The sequence below is a fragment of the Marmota monax genome, unplaced genomic scaffold, assembly GCF_021218885.2.
Source record: "Marmota monax isolate L192 unplaced genomic scaffold, Marmota_monax_Labrador192_F-V1.1 WCK01_AAM20220418_F8-fsc00055, whole genome shotgun sequence".
NCBI lineage: Eukaryota > Metazoa > Chordata > Mammalia > Rodentia > Sciuridae > Marmota > Marmota monax.
In genome coordinates, this window is record NW_026695205.1 from 7,074,478 (window position 1) to 7,097,324 (window position 22,847).

At 38.2% G+C, this 22,847-nt stretch overlaps 1 protein-coding gene across 4 annotated transcripts in view; it reads left to right on the top strand.

Moving 5' to 3' along the window:
- Positions 1–21,247, top strand: part of Vamp4 (vesicle associated membrane protein 4) — a 36,231-nt gene extending 14,984 nt beyond the window's left edge. For 2 of the 4 annotated variants that reach the window (XM_046430058.2, XM_046430059.2), the window contains exons 4-7: positions 465–515; positions 10,516–10,616; positions 11,774–11,853; positions 19,284–21,247. In XM_046430058.2, coding sequence (XP_046286014.1) covers positions 465–515; positions 10,516–10,616; positions 11,774–11,853; positions 19,284–19,373 — 322 coding nt within the window. In that variant the 3' untranslated portion in view covers positions 19,374–21,247. Of the gene's footprint in view, positions 1–464; positions 516–10,515; positions 10,617–11,773; positions 11,854–14,614; positions 14,667–17,040; positions 18,997–19,283 lie in introns of those variants that run through there. The other 2 variants (XM_046430060.2, XM_046430061.2) reach the window with 2 other exon arrangements.
- Positions 21,248–22,847: the final 1,600 nt, after the last annotated feature.

A 22,847-nucleotide genomic window follows, 5' to 3' on the forward strand; every position in this document is an offset into this window, starting at 1 on the left:
ACATACGTAAAATTTTTTAGTGTTTTGAGTGAATAGTTTTCTCTATTCATCTCTCAATCAACATTCCTAATTATCAATGTCCTAAATTCAAGGTGATTTGCACTTTTAGTTGCTCAAGAATTGATTATAAAGGTATTCATAGTCACTGGGCAGTTTATTTTTATTATTTCAGAGTTTAACAATTAGGAAAAAAACTGCATTTCTAAGGGTTGTATAAGTCCTCATTTCTCATAAAGTTTTAACACTTAGAATAATTAAGGTAATTGTGGCCAATGGTAACTACCAGTGAAGTAAAGACCAGATTATGTATCATGGAGTTCACCAATACTCGTAAAATGTCATTCCTTCTGGTAAATGACTGATCCATGTGTATCTCACATGATTGCATATATGGATGTGTGGTTTTGTTTTTGTTTTTGTTTGATATGACCACTACTAATATATACTGGCTATTTTATTTTCAGAAGGGGGCCATCTGGACCAAGATTTGGACCTAAAAATGATAAAATTAAGCAGTAAGTTCCTGAATGCTTATTTAAATCAATATTTTCATGTGAACTGGGGTGTTTTTGTAAACAGAATTTTATTGGAATGCAGCCATGCCCATTTGTTTTCATATTATCTGTAGTTGCTTTCTAACTATAATGGCAAAGTTGAGTAGTTATGACAGAGAATTTAAACAAAGAAATACCTTATGACCCATGAAATCTAAAATATCTTGACCCCTAAAATAGACAGTATAGCTACTGGGTTATAGAAACCTAATTATATTTTCACAAAGTCACTTTGGAATTATAACTCAGCAAATGCAGAATTGATGGCTTCTCTTAATTGCTTTATGTCAAATCCACTTATTTAGCATAATCTGAAGGTCTCTTTGGGTTTTGGTTTTAATTTATCATTTGATTGCCATTATCAGAATGATAATAGATTTTTTTTTAATGTAGCGCAGCTTTTATTTACTTCCAGAATTTTTTCATCTCTAATATTTAGGCTAATCCCTATATTGATCTTAGTTTCATGGCTAATTTTTGGTCTAAAACCTTTGCTGTACGTGTGTTACTTGATGGTAGAAGTATGACATGAGTAACAGGCTGTAGTGAATGTACCTGATGTTAGAGAGATGGGACCTTGTTGAAGGGGAGAGGAAGGGACAGAGCAGTGAGTCACGTGAGGCCAGGTCCTGGAAATCAGCCAACCTGCAAAGACTAACTGTGGAAGATAAACTGAATAACTCATGTTCAGGACCTAAGGAAGGGTAATAGCCACTGCCCTAATTCTGGGTATAGTTGAAAAGGTGCTGACTAGAGTCTGTAGGAATTGGTGAGGCAGTTGGATTTAGTCAAGTACCGTTGATGTAATAAATATATCCATACTTAGCCTAATCCTGACCTTACTTCGTTCTAAGATACAGAACCAAGGTACAGGCCGAGTATCCCTTATCTGAACTGCTTGGGTTCTGAAAGTTTCAGATTTCAGATTATTTCTAAATTTTGGAACATTTGCATGTACATAATGAAATATATTGGGGATGGGACCCAAGTCTAAACATGAAATTTATTTATAATTCTTACATCCATAGCTGGAAGATAATTTTATACAATACTTTTAGTGTGCCTGTATTTTGACTACAACCCATCACAGGATGTAAGGGAGGAATTTTCCATGTGTGGCATTACGTCAGCACTCTAATAAAAGTTTTCGATGTTGGAGCACTTTGGATTTGAGATTTTCAGATTAGGGATATTCAGCCTGTACCAACATGTTGATTAGAGTAGTGGACTTGCTGAATTAACTTTCTTCTGCTATGTAACAAATTATCAAGAGCTTAGCAGTTTAAAACAACACATATTTATCATCTCAGCTTCCATGAGACCGGAAGTTCAAGCACTGCTTAGGGGTGCCCTCTGCTATAGATTTCACAGCCTGCGGTCAAGCTATTAGTAGGTGTGTAGCTCACTTGAAGCTTATGATCAAGCTCAGGTGGTTGACAAAATTCACTTCCTTGCAGCTGAAAAACTCATGGTACTCACTGCTTCTAGACCAGCAGCAGAGAGAATGTTTACTGCTTCCAGTTTCTGATTTGCCAGTAAAGATACAAGCTGCTTTTGGGTTCAGGCCATTTATTACATAACAAAAGGAAGAGTAACCAAAAATACCAGCTTCTAGGATCATTGTCCCACACACCAAAAATGATACCAAATGAGAGGGCCCAGTGGCTGCAATACCATTGTATATCCTATTACAAAGGAGCTATTTCTCACTGCAGCTAAGTGGTTTTTATAGTCTGCAGATAGAACCTGCAGGAAGTTTATACCTCATCAGTACCTGGGTATGATGAGAAACTATCTGTGTCAGTCCCCTCAGGAAGACATGGAGGTTGATGGGAGATGGCCTCATGAGCCACTCATTTGGTCAGTGTTCCACGGGATTCACAAGATATTCTGCCAGGACTCAGATGAAAGGTGATTCAAGCATACGTGGATGCTGCAAGGGTGTCATTGAGTAATGGCTGAGAGTAATTCCCTACTTGGAGCCAGGGTAACTTCTCTGTTTACCCACACGGTTGTTCCTGGTGTGATATACTTCTGCAGAGTGAGCCTGGTGCAGGATATGGCCTCTTGGGTCTGTGGAGCATGATTTTACAGCTGAACCCTAAAAACCATTGCCATTACAGAATATGTATGTGTGTTAGTAACTGCCAGACACACACACACACACACACACACACACACATGTACATACTTAAACTACCACAATAACTGGGATCACAGGATTATAAAATAATAAAGAATTGTTGAGTAAGTGTACTAGTTCTTACGGTAGAGCTGAAGACGTGAGTAGATTTAGTTAGAAGTCAGCTTTGAAATGCAGAGTAAACCTTGATGGCCCAACTTCATGAAGGGGACATGACTCACCACTGTGTCCAACCAAGGTGGTAGATACAGCTTGATATACCACTTACCCAAGAAAAAACTCCCTGGTATTAGTTTAACATGCAGAATTAGTCAGTTTCTTTAAAGATAAGTTATCACCACTTAATTTGTAACATTTAGGGCATTTCTTGACTATATAGATTAGCAGTATTATTGGTTTATTTTAATTTGACCACTAATTATTAATGTTGATAATAGATTAATACCAGAAAAATTACACCATCCAGTTTTAGGGAATTTTTTGGGGGGGAAATATTTTTTAAACATTCACATGTCTATATAAAATTGTATTCTCTTTGGAATGTTTCCTTTGCTTTTAAATTCAATAACAACACTTCAAATGCCATTTTAGTGACTTTAGACATTCTCTGTTACCAGTAGGGAATCTCTCAACTAGAGCCTTGGTCCAGATCCCCAGAGAATGGTTCCATGATATAATAGTTACATATGTGTAGTTGCAAAAATACAACATAAATTTAAGACATTTGTCAACAATACCTTAAAAGGCCACAAGATGGGGATGTTAACTATGAAAATAAATATTTACAAACTAAGGATGAGTGTATGTGTGTACGCGCACGTGTGCACATCAGTATGATTTTTTTTTCTTAATGGAAAAGCACTGGCATTTATCACATGTCAAGCGAGACAGTTTATCGTTTTCATTTTAAAAGTGAGAAAATACAAGACTAAAAGGCTCATGAGGTGACTTCCACAGTTACGAGCATAGCAAATGGCAAGTTGGATTGCAAGTCTGGTTCTGAATGAATATAAAACCCATGATTGTCTAGACTACACCACTAGCTTACCTACTGATGATTAGATTAGAGGACACTTCAGGAATCCTGTACTATCAGACTCAAAGAAGATTTAAAATTGCATAAAGAATTCCTTTTCCTCTTTGTAGCTCCTCTTTTCCTAGGTATTTTCTCTTTTGTGTCCTTTCTTCTACCATATGACCTTACAGTCATGATGTAAATCTCTTACCTTCCTTTACAAACTTGCTTTTCCTTTGAGTTCTTAATTTTCTGTTTCACCCATACCCAGTTAATCACTTGGTACTTAAAATAGCTCCTCCTTTTAAATATATTCCCTTAGCCTAGAGCTTTCCCACTTTCCACCATCTCCTTCCAGGTCATTCTTTGTACCCTCAGGACTCAGCAATGGAATCTTGATGTCATCTCTGACTTAGGCTGCATTTTTCTAGGCTACGTGAGTGATACCCAGGGCATCCTTCCATAATAGCTCTTAATACATTTAGTAGAATCACAGATACCAGTTTTCCACATTAAATTGTAATCATCTAAATATCAGGCTCATTCATGTACGTATCCTTAATGGAAAACATATAACTTCTGAATAAGTGTTTTTTGAATGACAGAAATATTTAGATTAGACAGTATTTGCTGAATGCTTGCTTAGGCAGGATTCACATGAGCTGGGAAATGAAAAGAAGGGGGCTGGACAGCGTCTGCTTCTCTCTTCTACATTTATAGTATAATAGGAAAAAACAAATGTAAAATAAAATAGAAATAAGAGGGTTGTAACTACCATGGAAACATAAAAGGTCATGGAAAAGTGTCTTATTGCTGTTTTGCTAAAAAATCATCTTTCATATTAAATAGTATTTTCTTCTACAAAAGTTGTATTCTCCCTAAAGAAATCAAAGAAAACCTCAGAAGATGGAAAGAGCTACCTTGCTCTTGGATAGGCAGAATTAATATTATCAAAAAGACCATACTTCCAAAAGCACTATACAGATTTAATGCAATTCCGATCAAAATCCCAATGACATTCTTCATAGAAATAGAAAAAGCAATCATCAGATTCATCTGGAGAAATAAGAGACTCAGAATAGCTAAGCAATCCTTAGCAGGAAGAGTGAAGCAGGTGGCATCACTATACCAGACCTTAAACTATACTATGCCGCAGTCCGGCTGCAGCAAACTAGCCGGGGGGTTGACAAGCAACTTGTGTACATTGATACAGCAGGAGAGGGAGCCGTTTATTGTAGGACAACAGAGGTATTTATACATTCCACATAGCTTATCTAATTAACATAAACTCGATACAGCAGTCAACCAATAAGAAATCTCCACACTTAATGGCTCGCTGGAGTTACTTCACAAACCACTCCCTCTGGCAAAATGCCAGGCGCCATCCAGACTTGTTTACAGACTCTAACATTTGCCAGGCGCCATCCTGACTTGTTTACAGACCTTAACAATACTACAGAGCAATAGTAATAAAAAACAGAATAGTGTCGGCACCAAAGCAGATTGTTAGACCCGGAGTACAGAATAGAGGACACAGAGACTAACCCACAAAATTACAATTATCTTATATGAGACAAAGGTGCCAAAAACATACATTGGAGAAAAAATAGCCTCTTCAACAAATGGTGCTGGGAAAACTGGAAATCCATATGCAACAAAATGAAATTAAAACCCTATCTCTCACCATGCACAAAACTCAACTCAAAGTGGATCAAGGACCTAGGAATTAAACCAGAGACCCTACGTCTAATAGGAGAAAAGTAGGCCCAAATCTTCATTGTGTTGGATTAGGCCCAACTTCCTTAATAAGACTCCTATAAAGTGCAAGAATTAAAATCAAGAATCAATAAATGGGATGGATTCAAACTGAAAAGTTTCTTCTCAGCAAAGGAAATAATCTGTGAGGTGAATAGAGAACCTACTTCTTGGGAGCAAATTTTTACCTCTCACACATCAGAGCACTAATCTCTAGGATATATAAAGAACTCAAAAAGCTAAATACCAAAAACACAAATAACCCAATCAATAAATGGGCCAAGGACCTGAACAGACACTCCTCAGAGGAGGATATATAATCAGACAACAAACATGAAAAAAAGTTCATCATCTCTAGCAATTAGAGAAATGCAAATCAAAACTACTCTAAGATTTCATCTCACTCCAGTCAGAATGGCAGCTATTATGAAGACAAACAACAATAAGTGTTGGCGAGAATATGGGAGAAAAGGTATACTCATACACTGCTGCAGGGACTGCAAATTGGTGCAGCCAATATGGAAAGCAGTATGGAGATTTCTTGGAAAACGGAATGGAACCCCATTTGACCCAGCTACCCCCCTCTTCTCAGTCTATATCCAAAGGACTTAAAAACAGCATAATACAGGGACACAGCCACATCAATGTTTATAGCAGCACAATTCACAATAGCTCAACTGTGGAACTAACCTAGATGCCCTTCAGTAGATGAATGGATAAAAAAAAAAGTGGCATATATACACAATGGAATATTACTCAGCAATAGAAGAGAATAAAATCATGGCATTTGCAGGTAAATGGATGGAGTCAGAGAAGATAAAGCTAAGTGAAGTTAGCCAATCCCAGGAATACAAATGCTGAATGTTTTCTTTGATATAAGGAGACTGATTCATAGTGGGATAGGGAGAGGGAACATGGGAGGAATAGATGAACTCTAGATAGGGCAGAGGGGTGGGAGGGGAAGGGAGGTGGCATGGGGTTAGAAATGATGGTGAAATGTGATGGACATTATTATCCAAAAGTACATGTATGATGGAGACATATGCAAATCCATATGGAAATCCATATGCAACAAAATGAAATTAAAACCCTATCTCTCACCATGCACAAAACTCAACTCATAGTGGATCAAGGACCTAGGAATTAAACCAGAGACCCTGGATATTGGTGTAAATATACTTTATATACAACCAGAGATATGAAAAATTGTGCTCTATATGTGTAATATGAATTGTAATGCATTCTGCTGTCATATATTTAAAAAAAAATAAAGTATATCCTGGGTGGGGTTGTGGCTCAGTGTTAGAGCACTTGCCTAGCATGTGTGAGGCACCAGGTTCAAGTCTCAGCATTGCATATAACTACATGAATAAAATAAAGGTCAAAAAAAAAAGTTGTGTTCTATGTATGAAAACATCTTGAAATATAGAAATACATGAGATTTTCGATCACTGAATAAAGGTTAGAGTTTCTAGAGTGTTATGCTAGTGGATAGTAATCTATGAAGAAGAGAATATTCATTGATCACTTAATAAAACAATTAAAATGTTGGAATATCCCCATTAGAGATGTGTTACATTGTACCATATTCTTGAGGTACAATTCCTAGGTTTATGATAATCTAAGAATTAATCTAGAATTTTATGGATTCTGTCCCAGTTCATCTGTGTGCCTGTTATCTGTGGAGTCTTTTGCTTATGGAGCCTCTGGGACTATAGCTGTTTCTTCGGCTTTTAGGTTTTGTTTTTAAAACAAAATTGTGTAGTATAGGTATGTAAATATCCGTAATAACAATAATCTGATCCGGTGGAGAAGCAATAGTACATTGTGTCCACTCCTGTCCTGCCACACTGTCTTACTTTGGCCTGTTGACTATCATTGCTTGTTTTAAATGGGGGAAAAAAAAAACTACCTGGAAGTTTCAAGATTGGTCCATGGTGAACATTGGATTTGCTTCCATTTCATAGTTAAATGAAAGGCTCTGTAATCACTGCTTTATGTTTCTTTCAAGTAACTAGGTATGCTTTGCAGGATTCGTACTTAAATTATGCACTTATTCTGCAAACATTTATTGAATGTTTATTTATAAACATTTATTGACTACCCCAAGCACCCCTGTAGGTACTGTGGTTGTTAGGTAAATGGACAAAATAGGTAAGGTCTCTGCATTCTTTGAGCTTACCTTCTAGTGGGGAGAGGTATGTAAGTAAGTAGGTACATGCACTTACTGTTAAATGCTGTAAATAAAACAGTAATGGGATTGAGCAGGCTGTTTGAATTCGGTGCCTTCATTGTACATTTGTACATAAATTCTTTGAGGAACAGAATTAATGTTTTGTTATTTGTTGTTTTCCGAGTACCTAAAACAGTACATAATAGGTGCTCATTAATTATTTGTTGAGTAAATTGATTCATTGTGTAAGAACGCCATTGTTAATAAGATACACATCTTCAGCCCTCTGCTTAGATAATTAGGAGTTGCCTCAAGACATCTTAGAGATTGGGGGGGTTTTCAGATCTGTTTGGGCAGGTGAGAATTCTGCATGTCCCTGCTTGGTTGAACTTCAGTCTTACATCCTTCAGTGGGTTATAGTGTGGGAGGCACAGAGCTCTGAGAAGCTGGATGCTCCTGAACGCTGTGTGTAGATAATCAGTGGGTCACACAACACTTATCACGTGGGAGGGAGGTGGTCATCAGGCATAGAGAGTTCTTTCCAATCCACCTGTGTCTAAATGGGCCTTTGTTGTGTTTTTAAAGTGAATGTTTTGAAGAAATGTTTGTGTTAGGCAAAGGGTAGAACTCTTAAAAATTACACATGACCATGCCTCATCCCCATTTTTTTCAGTTAGTTTGGAGGATAGAGGGTGGTAGACAGAAGAGAAGTGTTTTGTGAAAGTTTTTCAGAAGTTCCCCAGGTGGAAAACTGATTATTCTTATGTAGAATGGGACTAGATCCTTATCACCCTGCGCAAAAGTCAACTCAAACTAGATAAAAAACCTAGGAGTTAGAACAGAAACTACCTAACTCCTAGAAGCAAACGTAAAGTCAACACTCCAGCACATAGGCACAGGCAATGACTTTCTCAGTAGGACCCCTAAAGCTCAGGAAACAATGCCAAGAGTTAATAAATGAGATACCATCAAATTAAAAGCTTCTGCACAGCAAAGGAAATAAGAAAATGAAAGAGAGAAACCACAGAATGGCAGAAAAAGTTTTGCTACCTACTCTTCTGACAGGATTAATATACAAAATATAAGAAACACTCAAAAAACTTAACACCTATACACACACACACACACCGGGACAAATGAATTAAACATAACCCTCACAAGAAGAAATACAAATGGCCAACAAACTTGAAAAAAGTTCAGCATCATAAAAATTAGGGAAATGTAAATCAAAACTACACTAGGATTTCATCTCACTGCAGTCAGAATGGCAATCATCAATAATACAGTAATGTTAGAGAGGATATGGAGAAAAGGAACACTTATATACTGTTGGTGGCATTGTAAGTTAGTACAGCCACTATGGAAATCAATGTGATGTTCCTCAAGAGACTAGAAATGGAGCCACCACATGACCCAATTATACCACTCTTCAGTATTGATCCTGAAGAATTTAAGTCAATGTACTATAGTGATGGATGCATACCCATGTTTATAGCAGTGCAATTCACAATAGTCAAACTATGGAACCAGCCTAGATGTCCACCAGTAGATAAATGGATAAATAAAAATGTTGTTTTATTCAGCCATAAAGAATGAAATTTATGTAATTTGTTAGAAAATGTTCTAATTCCTAGGTTTTTGATCTAGTTTGAGTTGACTTTTGTGCAGGGTGATAAGGATCTAGTCTCATTCTACATATTGTTAGGCAAAATAAACCAAACTAAAAAAGTCAGTTGTCATGTTTTCTCTCCTATGTGGAAGCAGGAGAGAAAAGGTGGGGGAAATCGTTGAGGGCAGGGCATCTCATGAAAATGGAAGAGCGATCAGGAGATTAGAGGAAGGAGACCAGGGGAAGGAAAATGACACTGGGCAAATTATATTGTTATAGTGTATGCATGTACTAATATGTAATAACAAATCTTACGTACAACTATAATGCACCAATTTTTTAAAAATCATGAGAAGAAAGTTCCCATTCTCCAACTAGAAACACAATTGCATGTCCTCATTTAAATATGCATATATAATACTTGTTTAGTTGCCAGTTATCTAGTGCACTTCAAAAAATTTTTGAGTTATAAGAGCCATAGGTTTCTCCTTTTAAATATTTCATTGTCATGACTTATTTCATAAATTAAGATAATGCTTTCTCTAGTGTTTAAGTGCTGAGTGACAGTAGGTAGTTGAGGATCCTTAAAGTTAACTTTTAAGTTGGGTTTTCACTGAACAGTCTTAAATTTGGTTAGAGTAGGCCCCTGTCACCTAATATAAAGGAGGAAAAAGTTTTTTTGTTTTGAAGAGACACAAAGAAATTGTCTTTTTTGCTTTCTGGTGAGCGCTTCAGAAAGTTCCTGGGTGTTCACAGTTGTCTTAACCCTGTTAACGTTTTAGAGAACTGATGAGCAGTGAAGTGTTACATTCACTGGGCAACGGTGTCCCCTGGGGTACGCCTTACATTTCCATTTTGGAAACTTCTAACACACCTGGGCAAACACCTTTGTCAGCCTTTGTGTGTGAAACACAGCAAAGGTAGGTTATGATTGTGTCCGAATGCTGCTTCAGCAGAACATGAAACCTTATTTGAAAGCTGTTTGACTAAGTTTTGCGGTTAATGAGCATCCTGACAGTACATTTAATCTGCTTGTAGGTTACATTATTAGTCAGAGGCAGGACTAAAGTAAACTCTCAGTTAAATATTACCTTAATTGATATCATTTTGTTTTTAATTACTTGAGTACTCAAGGCCACAGAGGGAAGAACATTGCTTACGTATATTTTATAGTTTAATCTCTTAGAATGTGCTATTCTCTGTTGTTTAATATAAGTTTCAAAACTGTAAACATTCTTAAAAGATATATATCTTCTTTTAAACTAGTGTTCAGAATCAAGTGGATGAAGTTATCGATGTCATGCAAGAAAATATTACAAAGGTAATTGAAAGAGGGGAGAGACTAGATGAACTACAGGACAAATCAGGTACAGATACTTCATATTTCTTGATATTATTGATCTGTTTTACCAATTTTTGTCTTCCTTCTCTTGTCTAGCCAGCATTTAGGAATTTTGGCTTAGGAAATTAGTATTTGATTCTTAGATGTATGACCAGTATAGTTTAATTTTCACTCCCTTTACTTTGAATCCTCTTATTGTATTATTTCCTTACTGTTCAGTTGAGAATAGAGAATTTAAAATTCTTATTGAAGTGTAAAGAGTAGAACTACGTTTTCCTTTTGCCCCATTATGTGGATTTTGTTTCTCATGATCTCAAGACATAAAGATCTGATTACTTTTTTCCCAAAACTTTTCCAAACTTATCTGATAGTTTTATTTTATGGTAACTTTAGTAACTTTTCTTTACTGACGATGTTACCTCTGTACTAACAGTTCCTGGCACTCACTAGGCACTCAGATACTGTTTGATGACTAGCAGAATACCTGGTAACTTATGAGTTCTCTGGTAACTTAGTGACTTTCTTTACTGGCAGATGTCAGTCTTTGCGCTTCTAACAGTTCCTGGCACACGTTAGTCCCTCACGTTGTTTGAATGGTAAACGGCTGAATACCTGATTAATTCTCGACAGACTTGCTTGACCAAAAGACTTGCTTGACAAGAGACTTGCTTAATTGCTTTAAAAGTTCATAACATTTTCTTTCAAAATCAGTCAGTTTTCTAAAAATCTAACTTTCTTCACTTGTAATTTTTTCTTAGCAATGTACCGAGTTTTTGTTGTTTTGTTGTGATTTTTCTGGTTCTAGGGATTGAACCTAGGGCCTTATGCATGCAAAGCAGGTGGGTGCTCTACCACTGAGCTATACCCAGTGCCCAGTATTTGTTTTTTTAAGGACTATTTTCTCACCAGCATTTATAAGTTTTTTTAATATGCATCCAGCCCCTGGGAATGCGTCTCTCATATCACAGTGAAAATGAACTGAGCTAACTGACCTGCAGCTGTGTTTTGCTTTTTAGTTTTAACTAGGGAGAATGGTGGAATTTGTGGGTGGAGGATGTTTTCATGCTTAAGAGGGAACAAATTTACAGAAGTAGAAATTAATATTTTCTTGTCTTTGTGTGACTAGATAAAAGAATCCTGTTATGTCGTTTAATCCTTCTCTCCATCCTCTGTGTGATATAGAAAGCTTATCGGATAATGCAACTGCTTTTAGCAACAGAGCCAAACAACTTCGAAGGCAAATGTGGTGGCGTGGATGCAAAGTAAGTGAATCAGAAGACACTGGGCATGGGCTGGGGATGTGGCTCAAGCGGTAGCGCGCTCGCCTGGCATGCATGCGGCCCGGGTTCGATCCTCAGCACCACATACAAACAAAGATGTTGTGTCCGCAGAGAACTAAAGAATAAATATTAAAAATAAAAAATTAAAAAAAAAAAAAGAAGACACTGGGCAGACTGGCTAGACTCTCAAGGGGTAGTCCACGACAGGAAGGAAAGGGGCCTGTACAGGATGAGCTCCGTGAGGACAGGGGCTGAAACCGTCTTGCTTATTATTGTTACGTCTCCTGAACCTGGGTGTGGAAGGAGCTGGGTAAATATTTGTTGAATTAATGAATTCTTTTGGGGCAAAAATGAAGGAATCAAGTAGTGCCTAAAAGAATGTTTTTAAAGGGGTTTATCAGGCCAGATGTGGTGGTACACTTCTGTAATCCTAGCAGCTCAGAAGGTGGAGCAGGAGGATCCCGAGTTCAAAGCCAGCCTCAGCAAAAGTGAGGTGCTAAGCAACTCAGACCCCGTCTCTAAATAAAATACAAAATAGAGCTAGGGATGTGGCTCAGTTGACCAAGTGCCCCTGTGTTCAATCCCCAGTACCCCCCCCCCAAAAAAAAGTGGTGTTTTTCAAAATCTCTTACAGCAAATGGAATTAAGAAAAATCCCATATCCCTCATTATTCCAGAGAAATAAGGAAATTTTCTTAAATGTTCAACCATGTCCTGGGAAGCAGCTTGAGACTAGAAGTCCAACAACCTGTTTTGTTTGCAGTTCTTCCACTTAACAAGCATGACCCCTTTGACCCCAGCACCTTACCTGTAAAATGGGACACTGATGACTTATTCTTAAAATGGGACATGATGAGCATGGCCATGACTTCCTCCCTCCGTGAATAAACAAATAACATAAATAATAACAAAATTTTAACAAGTAAAAAAACCAGAATCACTATATGCTACTATATTCCTGCAGAACATTTTATAGAAATGAATTTACCTCATAGTCAGGAATGGCTAGTAATCAGAAAACTCTTGTTCATTGAGGTGTTTAAAAATCAGTACCAATATTTTCATTTAAATTTTTTCAAAAGTTAATTAAGTCTAGCTTTATATTAACAGGGCAAAATAATGTGCATTTTGGGCAAAGTGGAAAAACTACCATAAAAGTCCAGAAATTTTTCAGGTTAAATAAAGGATTAAAGAACTTTAGTTTGGGGCTGGGGTTGTAGCTCACAGGTACAGTGTTTGCGTAGCACATGTGAGGTACTGGATTCAATCCTTAGCACCACATAAATGTAAATAAATAAATTATTGTGTCCATCTTCAATTTAAAAACATATTTTTTAAAAAAGAACTTTAGTTTTTAGTATAATGTGGGCCCTACTGAAAATATAACTCCTATTTCCGTTAGTTCTGAGTCAATTTTTTTTATTATTATTATAATGAATAATTTTTATAGGACTGATGTCCAAATTGCTGAACCACTAGTTGTGGTCTAGTCAGTTGTCAGTTAACTCCAATAAGAAGGGGCCATCCTAGTGCGCGTGAATAAAATCCACAGGAACTGCCCTGGGTCATTTTGTTAACTGTCATGAATGGAATGCCATAGACATGTCACCATTAATTCTACTTTTAGAAACATTAACTATCACTGTTTCTATTTGTGATACTCATTAGATTTTTATCTGTTTATAATAACTGGGTATCTTCTTTCTGAATGAACCATTTTTAATCAACTATTTATAAAAATGATGAAAAAAATAAATTTTAGCAGTGAATTGAAATTTATAATTTATGCATTTTAGGATTAAATGATGAACATAACAGTTTTATATAGAAAGATAACATAAACTTCCAATGTCAAGTAGCTGACAGGAAACTGATTTAAGGTTTCTTCTCTTGAATATAAAACTGATACCAAATAATCTTAGGCAACTTACTAAGTGAGGCTGTTCGTGATGAATCCAAAATATATTCCTTGAGATGGAAATTAAGGCACCATGAAGAAAGAGGGAAGAGAACACTAACATTACTCTCCTGTACTTTCAGAATATGTACTATAAATATGCTGCTTTTCAGAATTCCAGTTACCCACAGCCAGCTGTGGTCCAAAAATGTTAAAAATTGTCTCTTTCAAGAGAGAGACTGAATTCCCATGACTTTTACTCCAAATATATTGTTATAGTTCTGTTTTATTATTAGTTGTTGATCTCTTACTGTACTAATTTGTAAACTTTATCTTACGTATTCATGTTTAGGGAAAAACATAATATATATAGGATTGGGTACTCTCCATGGTTTCAGGTGTCCATTGGGATCACATTCATAAGAACATATTCCCCTCCATCAGAGAAGACCTCTGTGTATTGACTGCCCGTGCTAACCATCACATCCTGACACTTGGACAGAGTTGCTATCATATACTTTTCCTGGCCTCAGAGACAAATATGTGAAACATAGACAGAGGGTCCAGACCCACGAAGGTGTTACTGTATCTTACAGTACAGCCTTGAATGGCATAAAGTCCAGTGAGGCAAAGCACTTGGATTTTGGGGAACTCAAAATATTATTTATGAAAGAATGCAAAGCGGCCGTCAAGTTCATATGAGAAACAAATTGAAACCTTTCAAGGAGTGTACCTGTTCATTAATGAGTTAGAGTAACATGGCAGATAGCAAAACAGATAGTCCTTACTTTAGGCTTTATAAATGAGTCAGACAATGTCTTTCATGTGTCTTTTTTGTGTGTTGTAGATAAAAGCCATCATGGCTTTGGTTGCTGCTATCCTTTTGCTAGTGATTATCAGTAAGTATTTACTGGATTATTACTTCTTGGGGTTATTATGTGTTTGGGAGGTCATTTAATTCCCTTTTAATTATTTTCAGTTAACCTAGAATGTAATGTCAGGACTGAATGACTTGCTTAACTAAGTCAGGAGCCCTTATCTATGATCTTTAAAATGTTCTAATGTGTTTGTGAAATTTTTTGAGAATATGCAGATGTACATTTCTACAGGGAAAGAGGCAGATTCTCAAAAGGAAGCCCTCTCTGACCCCTCATCACCACTCTCAAATAAGGGCTAAGTGACTTGTTCAAGGCCAGGACTGGCTCCTGTTCACTGAGGATGAAATCTTCATCTTCTGTTTATTGTTAGCTTCCTGGTGCGTCGGTTAGCAGCCAGCATGTTGTTTTAGAAGGACAGATCCAGTGAAATTCTCTAGATGATGTGTCTTTAGTTTTATTTGGTTGTGGATTTGAACTGAACTACAGTCCTTAAAACATAACTCCTTTATTTCCTTTTTTCCTTAATATTATTTTTAAAGATCAAGTCATTTTTAGTGTCTGAGGTTCTTAAAGCCCTCTTTACCCATGTTATACAGAGATTTTATTAAGTAGGTCTTGAAAGTGCCTCAGAATAATCATGTGAAAATGTTTATGAGGTTATTTTTTGTTACTAAGAAAAGTTGTCTCATCTGGCCTGGCAGTGCAGACCTGTAATCCCAGCTGAGGAGGGAGGCTGAGGCAGGAGGATCAAGTTCAAAGCCTCAACAATTTAGGCCCTCAGCAACTTAGTGAGACCCTGTCTCAAGATAAAAAGGGATGAGGACATAGGTCATTGGTAAAGTGCCTGGGGTTCAATCCCCAGGACCAAAAAAGAGAGTACAGTTGTCTGTTTAGTTGTAGGTTTTCGGTTTGTGAAATAAGATAGAACTTATTTCTGATTCCCAAATCATTTTTGATGTTGCTCTTACAGTCATTAGCAGATGCGTGCTTTGAATCTCCTGCATGCAGGTTTCCAACTGAGGTCAGACAAAGCCATCTCTGCCCCCTCCTTTCAGCTCTCTTACATAAATAAGTGGGGTTTCTATAGTCTACAAATCCCTGTTTTTCCCTTTTTTGTACTTTTGGCGATTTCCTAGTTTTCAATGCCCGTGGCCACAGTTCTCAAGTGTGCTCTAATGCAGTAAGTTTAGGAAGGCCAGGCTGTGCCCGAAGAGAAAGCCATGTGTTGGGCAGGCTTTGTTCAGCATGAGCTGGTGCTGTCAGCCTTGAGTTCAGTGTCATTTGAACCAAAAGTACAAATTAAATGTCTTTAAACAGAAACACAGAAAACAGGGTTATGTATTAATAGGTTGACAAGAATGGGTTCCTTAAAGGAAAGAAATTAAACAGACTTAGAAGATGAGGGGAAGAAGGCACAGGCGCACAGTTTTGGAAAAAGAAGACTAGACCTATACTGAAGATGGGAAGAAGACAATGAACTGCTATGAAGGCTTTCTAACAGAGAAAGAAAATTTCTTTTGAGGTTAATCTAGTTGTTAAAAGGGGTAGCTGTAACTTTCCTAGATTAATATACCACAGTGGATCTAAGCATCAGGTACATCCACAAGAAATTAATTTTAAAAATGCTATGGTTAAATGGTAGAAAGATTAGTAGAGGAAAGAGAACAGAAGATGGGAGAGGGAAGGAAAAGGGGAGGTACCGGGAGGCTGAATTGGAACAAGACATATTCCATGTTTTCACAATTACGTCAAAACGGATTCTACTGTCATATATAACTAAAAAGAATGAATAAAAAGAGGGGGGTAGCTACAAAAAAAAAAAAAGAATGTCCTAGCCAGAGGCTCATGAGAACTTGGGACTGTGTTTTCCCTAGGAGCTGTGATTCGTATTCACGAATTTAGTGTTTATGGTAACTTTATAGAACTTTATATCACTGTATCAAATAACAAGATCAACCGCATGTGGTGTCAAAGTGGAAAATAAGGAATAGCGTAAAGAAGAAAATAAAATAATCTTACCATACAGAGATAGCTACTCATTAATAAAACTGCAGTGTAGTTTCTAGTCTTTTCCTATTATATATAAACATGTTTTTCAGAAACTAAGATCATATTGTATATATTTCTTAATAAATATATTGTGAACATTTTCTCATGTTATTAAATATGTTTATCATATTTTGGTAGTGACATGCTGTTATGCCATAATTTGATCAAAATGCCTGTGTTAGATATTTGAGTTATTTTGTGATATTCTCTTATTTTTTTTCCTTGTTTTTAAGTTGTATAAAGTCCAGCCCTTGTTATCCCTTTCTAACTACATAACTACATTTAGGAATATTGCTTCTATATGAATCTGATTTTGACTTCTTTTTTCATTTTCTTTCTCTTACAGTTCTTATAGTTGTGAAGTACCATACTTGATTTGATGACAGAGATCTTCATTAAACAAGATCTGGGACAATAATAATTAAAAGATTGCTGTATAATTTAAATGGAATATATGTATATAACTTTCAAAACTTCTTTTCCAAGAAACTAAGAGTCAAGTATCACTTCAAATTGGAACATTGAGAATGTTCAGTTAACTGCTTCCTTTCTAACAAAATGTGCTTATGATAATTATGTTTAACACAAAGATAACTTTACGTTGCTATATTCCAAGGTCTAATTTGAAACTAGATACTTGCCAGTTCATTATTTGTATATATAGTTAAATACTGATGGCAGTGTTTCATACCAGTGTTTTAGTGGCACAAGGACTTGTATTATTGCATGGAGATGGGGTCAGTCTGGGGTCAGGAAGCCTGTGTAGCATACCAGACTATTAAGCTAAGAGATGCACAACCACAACATTTGCAAGAATATCATTCTTTTCATTTTACGGTTGCTTTGAAGCAGTTTCCACATGTTTATGGGTGTAACAAAAGCTAAATGTTGTCAATGTTTCTGCCTTCAGCTATAACTAAGAACATTCCAGTAAACCCACTTCTAATTGTACAAGGAAATGGATTATAGAAATGGGCAATTCAGACAGAAAAAAGGCCTAGTATAGCACCATAATCTGGAGACAATAAAATTATTGGAGAATGTTGTTGACATGTTTGAAAGTGACCAGTTCTCATAGCTACCAGTTGTGGTCTAGTCAGTTGTCAATTAACTCCAATAAGAAGGGACCAGTCCTAGTGTGTGTGAATAAAATCCACAGGTAACTTTTTCCTTAATTTTACTTTGGTTAGTAGTTTTTCTCTTTGACTTTAACCTTTTTGCCTGAAATGCTAAGGTGAGCTCAGTCAGCTGTTCGGATTTCCTGTCTGTGTTCTGATCCTCCTCACAGGAGCAGATGTTGCACAGTCTAGTCAGAAGAGCCGACAGGAGTGAGTAGTAAAACTTAGGGGCGTAGGCCCTTCTGTAGACGACCAGTCAGCAGCCTAACGCTACGGGGTCACCGTTAATCTCAGCGTGTTTTTATAACGATAAAGTACATTAATTTAAAAATGCACCAACCTCCTTGTACTGTTCAAACAAGTGAAAATGCAGAATAAGCGTGTGAGGAGGAAGCATTGTGATAAAACCAGATTCTTCAGGAACTTGTGCACATGGACATCCTCGGTTGGAGGGGGCAGAAATAGGCTCCTGGAATTCACCAATATTTAAGAGAGTTAATGAACAATCCAGTTTAACAGATTTCATTTCTTTGATCATTTTAATTTAAAATGTCCAAAACATAGAATTTGAATGTGTTTGCTTGATTAATTCTACATTATTAGTACCAAGAGGCAAAATGTTCTATTTAGAATAGAAAGAATTTTGGAGAAAGTGGGTCAAAAAATACTTAGGACACTTAAATTATAAAGATCTAAATAGCTAAATTTTATAATGTGCTTGAAGCATTGGAAGAGATCTAGGCCTTACATACCGAGGGTGAAGTTTCTGATATCCGTCACCTTCTCTAGGTGCCAGTTATACAAATAGCATCTGAACTGCTAGTAAATCCTGTGACAAAGGAGGGTATGCAAAAAAAAAAAAATGAGCACTTTTAGACTTTCAGTAGCTAATAGTTCAGGAATGGAAATGTTTTAACTGAATTAGCAGAATCAATCCTGATGTATGTATGTATTTTATTTAGTTTGGAACAGACTTATAAATGGTTAATTTTCCATTAGTTGGTGTGGAAATCTGGTTTCTTTAAAATATATATTGGCAAAGGTGAAGATTATTTCTTAAAGACTCCACATTTCTAGTGTTTCTCTTAGTAAAAGTCTGCCACTTTCAAAGACATAATTATTTAAAAAGTAAAATTATTTTTAAAATTTTTAATCATAAAAATAAAGGAACTATTTATATGGCATTATTGTACATATGCAGTTGTGTTTGTATTTAAATATGTTGCTGCTGGGAATACTGGAGGTGGACAGGTGACTCTGGGAACTTTGCAGTAGTGGTGGCTTGGTTCACAGCTTATCATTTTGTCTGTCCTGGTGTTGATTAATCCTGAGACCCTTAAACGGGCTGGCACTTTTGTGACATTATTGTAGTAACACTGGAGACAGCTGTTTTAAGATCAAGAAGCAGAGTGGTTCACATTGATGCCACATCTACGTCATTCCTCCCTTAATCACTCTTTTTCTCATTCAGCTCAGATCATCCTGCACTGGAAAAAATGAAGTTTACCTCCAAAACTGTCAGGATTTAACGACAGTGAAGAGAACACAGAAATTCAAATAGCTTTGTAAATAGTGGTTGGTACTGGGTGAAATCAGGTCACTGTTTTTATGTGTGCAACTTGCCCTCGTGACTTGTGTTTAACTGCAGACCTCGTCTTGCAGCAATTTTGAGATTATAATACTAACTGGTCCTCCTCCTGATTGTTGGTCAGTAATACAGATGGGCTTTTGCTCCCCTCTTCTAACAAAGCTCACTAGAAAATGCCCTGAGATGTTATAAACAGGGAGATTTCTTTATTAAAGGGAAGTTCAATATCAAAGCTAGAACATTGCCTACAACGGAGGGAGGCTAACTAGTACACCCTCGCGATAGCTCCCTGTGGACTCCTGCTGGTGTAGTCTTTCTGTGCATTTCTGTACGCAGCGTTAGGAAATTATAATGTTGCCATTTTTATTACACAAATTGGCATCTTTTGAGTCCTGTGTGGCATGCGGGTGTCCTGTGGCTGCTTCTGCGAGCATGGACTGAGGTCTCTGTTGCCAGCACCTTCTTTAGCGGGCTCCATGTGCTGTCACCACCCTGGCTCTGTGTCCACATCTGGAGCTACACTGTGGTGAAAATATGCAAGAAATTGTCTTTCCTCGTTGGGAACATGTGCCACTAGGTGTCTCTAATTGTGTCGTGTCAGAGTATCGCTCAGTCCAGGGTTGTTCTGTTCGTCTAATTTTGTCTTCACGTGGAAACGTCTTGGGGGCTGTGACCGGGGAGTCAGTGTGAATCAGCATGAACACATTTGAGAACGCTGTGTGGTGTTGACATCAGTGCAGGAAATCGCCACAAAGCAATTTAAAGACACCGTGGCTCATCAGAGACTGACAGGTGCTGTACACCTTGATCCCTACGTAGTTGTTTTTTTTCGTGCCATAGACAAACTGGCACCAGCCCTTAGACAGATGCAGGGTATGGGTGGGTTTTTTTTTGTTTTTTGTTTTGTTTTTGAGATGGGGTCTTGCTGTGTTGCCCACACTAGACTCAAACTCCTGGCCCCCAGGAATCCTTTAGACTGAGCCTCCAGAGTAGCCAGGACTGTAGGCATGTGCCACCATACCTGGCTTTTTAAGTTTAATGTTAGTCTTACTCGATCTTTGTTTTTGTTTTTCCTGTCCCCCCCCCCAAAAAAAAAATCAATTAGAATGAGGGATATGGACATAAACTCTTTGATTCTGAGTGTGAGGAACACATGGGTAGAAATTAAAAGGAAAGCATGACTGACCCGGTTTTAGGGGATACACATAAGCTAGAGAGCAAGGACTACACCATGCTCCCATGTCTCCCCAGCTCCCTGCACAGAGCTTCGTGCTCAGCAGGGGCTAGATAAGTGTGCACTGCTTGAAAGTCACAAAAACACCAGTGTAAGAGCCGACTGCCACACTGTTCCCTGGAGAGGGGACATGGTTGACAAAACAGTGGGACCTTCAGCTTTACCTAGAGAGTATAGTTCTTATACTAACTCAGTATAGAAAATTCTGATTTTACAATATGCATTAGGTTCTTTTCATCTGAAGAGGTCATGAAATCAAGTCACATTAATTACTTTAGGGCTACAAAGTAAATTGCATAAATCAGAGATTTTAGTAAAATGTCAAAAAACAAACAGAAAATTTAAGCACTTGATTTTATGTCTTGGGTATATGTCTTCTTTTTACCTTCCACATTCCTTCACTCAACTGTTTGCTAAGTGCCTTTGACATTTTAGATGTATGCTGGGAGTTGACAAATGTAAACGTCGTGTGCCCTGGTCTTCAGCTTCTTGATTCCTTATAACCATTTTTTACCAGTGTTGCCAAGTTTGGTCCTTTGTGTGCATATAAGATATGTATTTGTAGCCTCTCCATAGTAAACAGTGAAATAAACTATTTCATAGAAAATGAAAATTAAGCATTTTGGCTTTTCAGTATGTGTCACCTGTTGCCTAAATTTTAAAGCACAGTTTATTTAGAGTGACATCTGCATAATCACCCCTGGTTTAGTTCATCCCAATTTGCCAATAAAATACATGGAGGAAAATTAAGAAAAAGAAAAGGTATTCCTTCACCAAAAACTATGCCAGTGTACAACCTAATGATGAAATGGAGAATTTCTCAGTGTGAAGTCACCGAGTCTCAGTCGCGGGGGCGGGCAGGGAGAATCGGTGGAACGCTCATGCTTCATCTCCTGACGTCTATTTGAAAGACAAATTAATCTGTGTCCCAAGCAGAAAACTCGGCACCTTTCCCTCAGCTTCATGGTGCTGCTCTCACAATAATGTGGAAATCGCACATTCCCTCCAGACTCCCTCTTTCCACACACTAAACTATGTCTTCTTGATAATTTTTAAAAGCATAGGAGGATGATATTGGGGCACCTGTACCCTGAGATGTACAGTCTCTCCCGGGGCTCTCGGCAGGACTGGAGACAGGAGGCACCCTGGTAAGTGCATCCTGAGGGTGTATTAAGTCAAGTCCGCCCCTTGGCATGCGGAGAAGCAGCAGTACCAGATCCCCTGCAGCCAGCAGTCACACCTCGTGAGTGTCCATTAGATGCTCAAAACTGCTGTGGAGCAGGGAACAGCCGTGGGTGTGAGGATCTGGACTAGTAGCCAAACGCAGAGCTGAGCAGCGCCAGGGCGGCACCGTGCCCTGTTATGCAATGGGCCAGACCCCGGCTGAGGGTGTGTGAAAAGGTGCACACGGGGCCTGTGGGGAACGCTGCACACCAGGAGGGCCAGCACCTCCGGATCGTGCCAGGTATGTGCAGACTGGCTGCTCTTTATTCCCTCCTTAACTCCCCTCATGCCGTGTCGGCTTCGCCCTGGGTCTCTGTTCCTCTTTGTAGGGGTGGTCCTTGGCCTGTTGATCCCAGCTGTTTACAGTTCTTTTCTTAGCTCATTCTCGTACTTTAATATACAACCAGGTCATGCCATTCCTTTGCTTGGTCTCCCCGGTGGAAAAGCTGAAGGTGTGATGTTGTGCACCTGAGGTCCCAGCACCCAGAAGGCCGAGGCAGGAGGGTCATGTGAGCTCTCCAGTGTGAGACCAGCTGGGCAACACAGTGAGATCCCGGGAAAAAGGAAAAACCTGCCACGTCTTCACACCTTCCCTAGAATGAAAGCCACGGCCCTTCTGCAGCTTGTGGGTCTCGGGTCTTCCTGAAGCCCTTTGTGATCTCTGAGCCTGTCCCCTGGCTGTGCTGTGCTGCGCTGGCTTCACTGCCCTCAGACACCAGTGTGCTTCCGCCTCAAGGCCTCACTTGTCATGCCTTGGACGGTTTCCCTGAATGCCTTCATGACTTGGTCAGACTTCGCCTCTGCTGACTCCCAGGAGTGCACCCTGCAGGCCCTCCCCTCCACCTTCCCAGAACATTTAACTCTTCTGACACTTGACACTAAGGGTGAGCTTCATGACAAGAGGGACCTGTCTTGTTCTCTGACGGCAAGTGTCATAATGAGTGCTCAGGCAATTCAGTGAATGGGTTGGTTGTCTGAGATACAAAGGG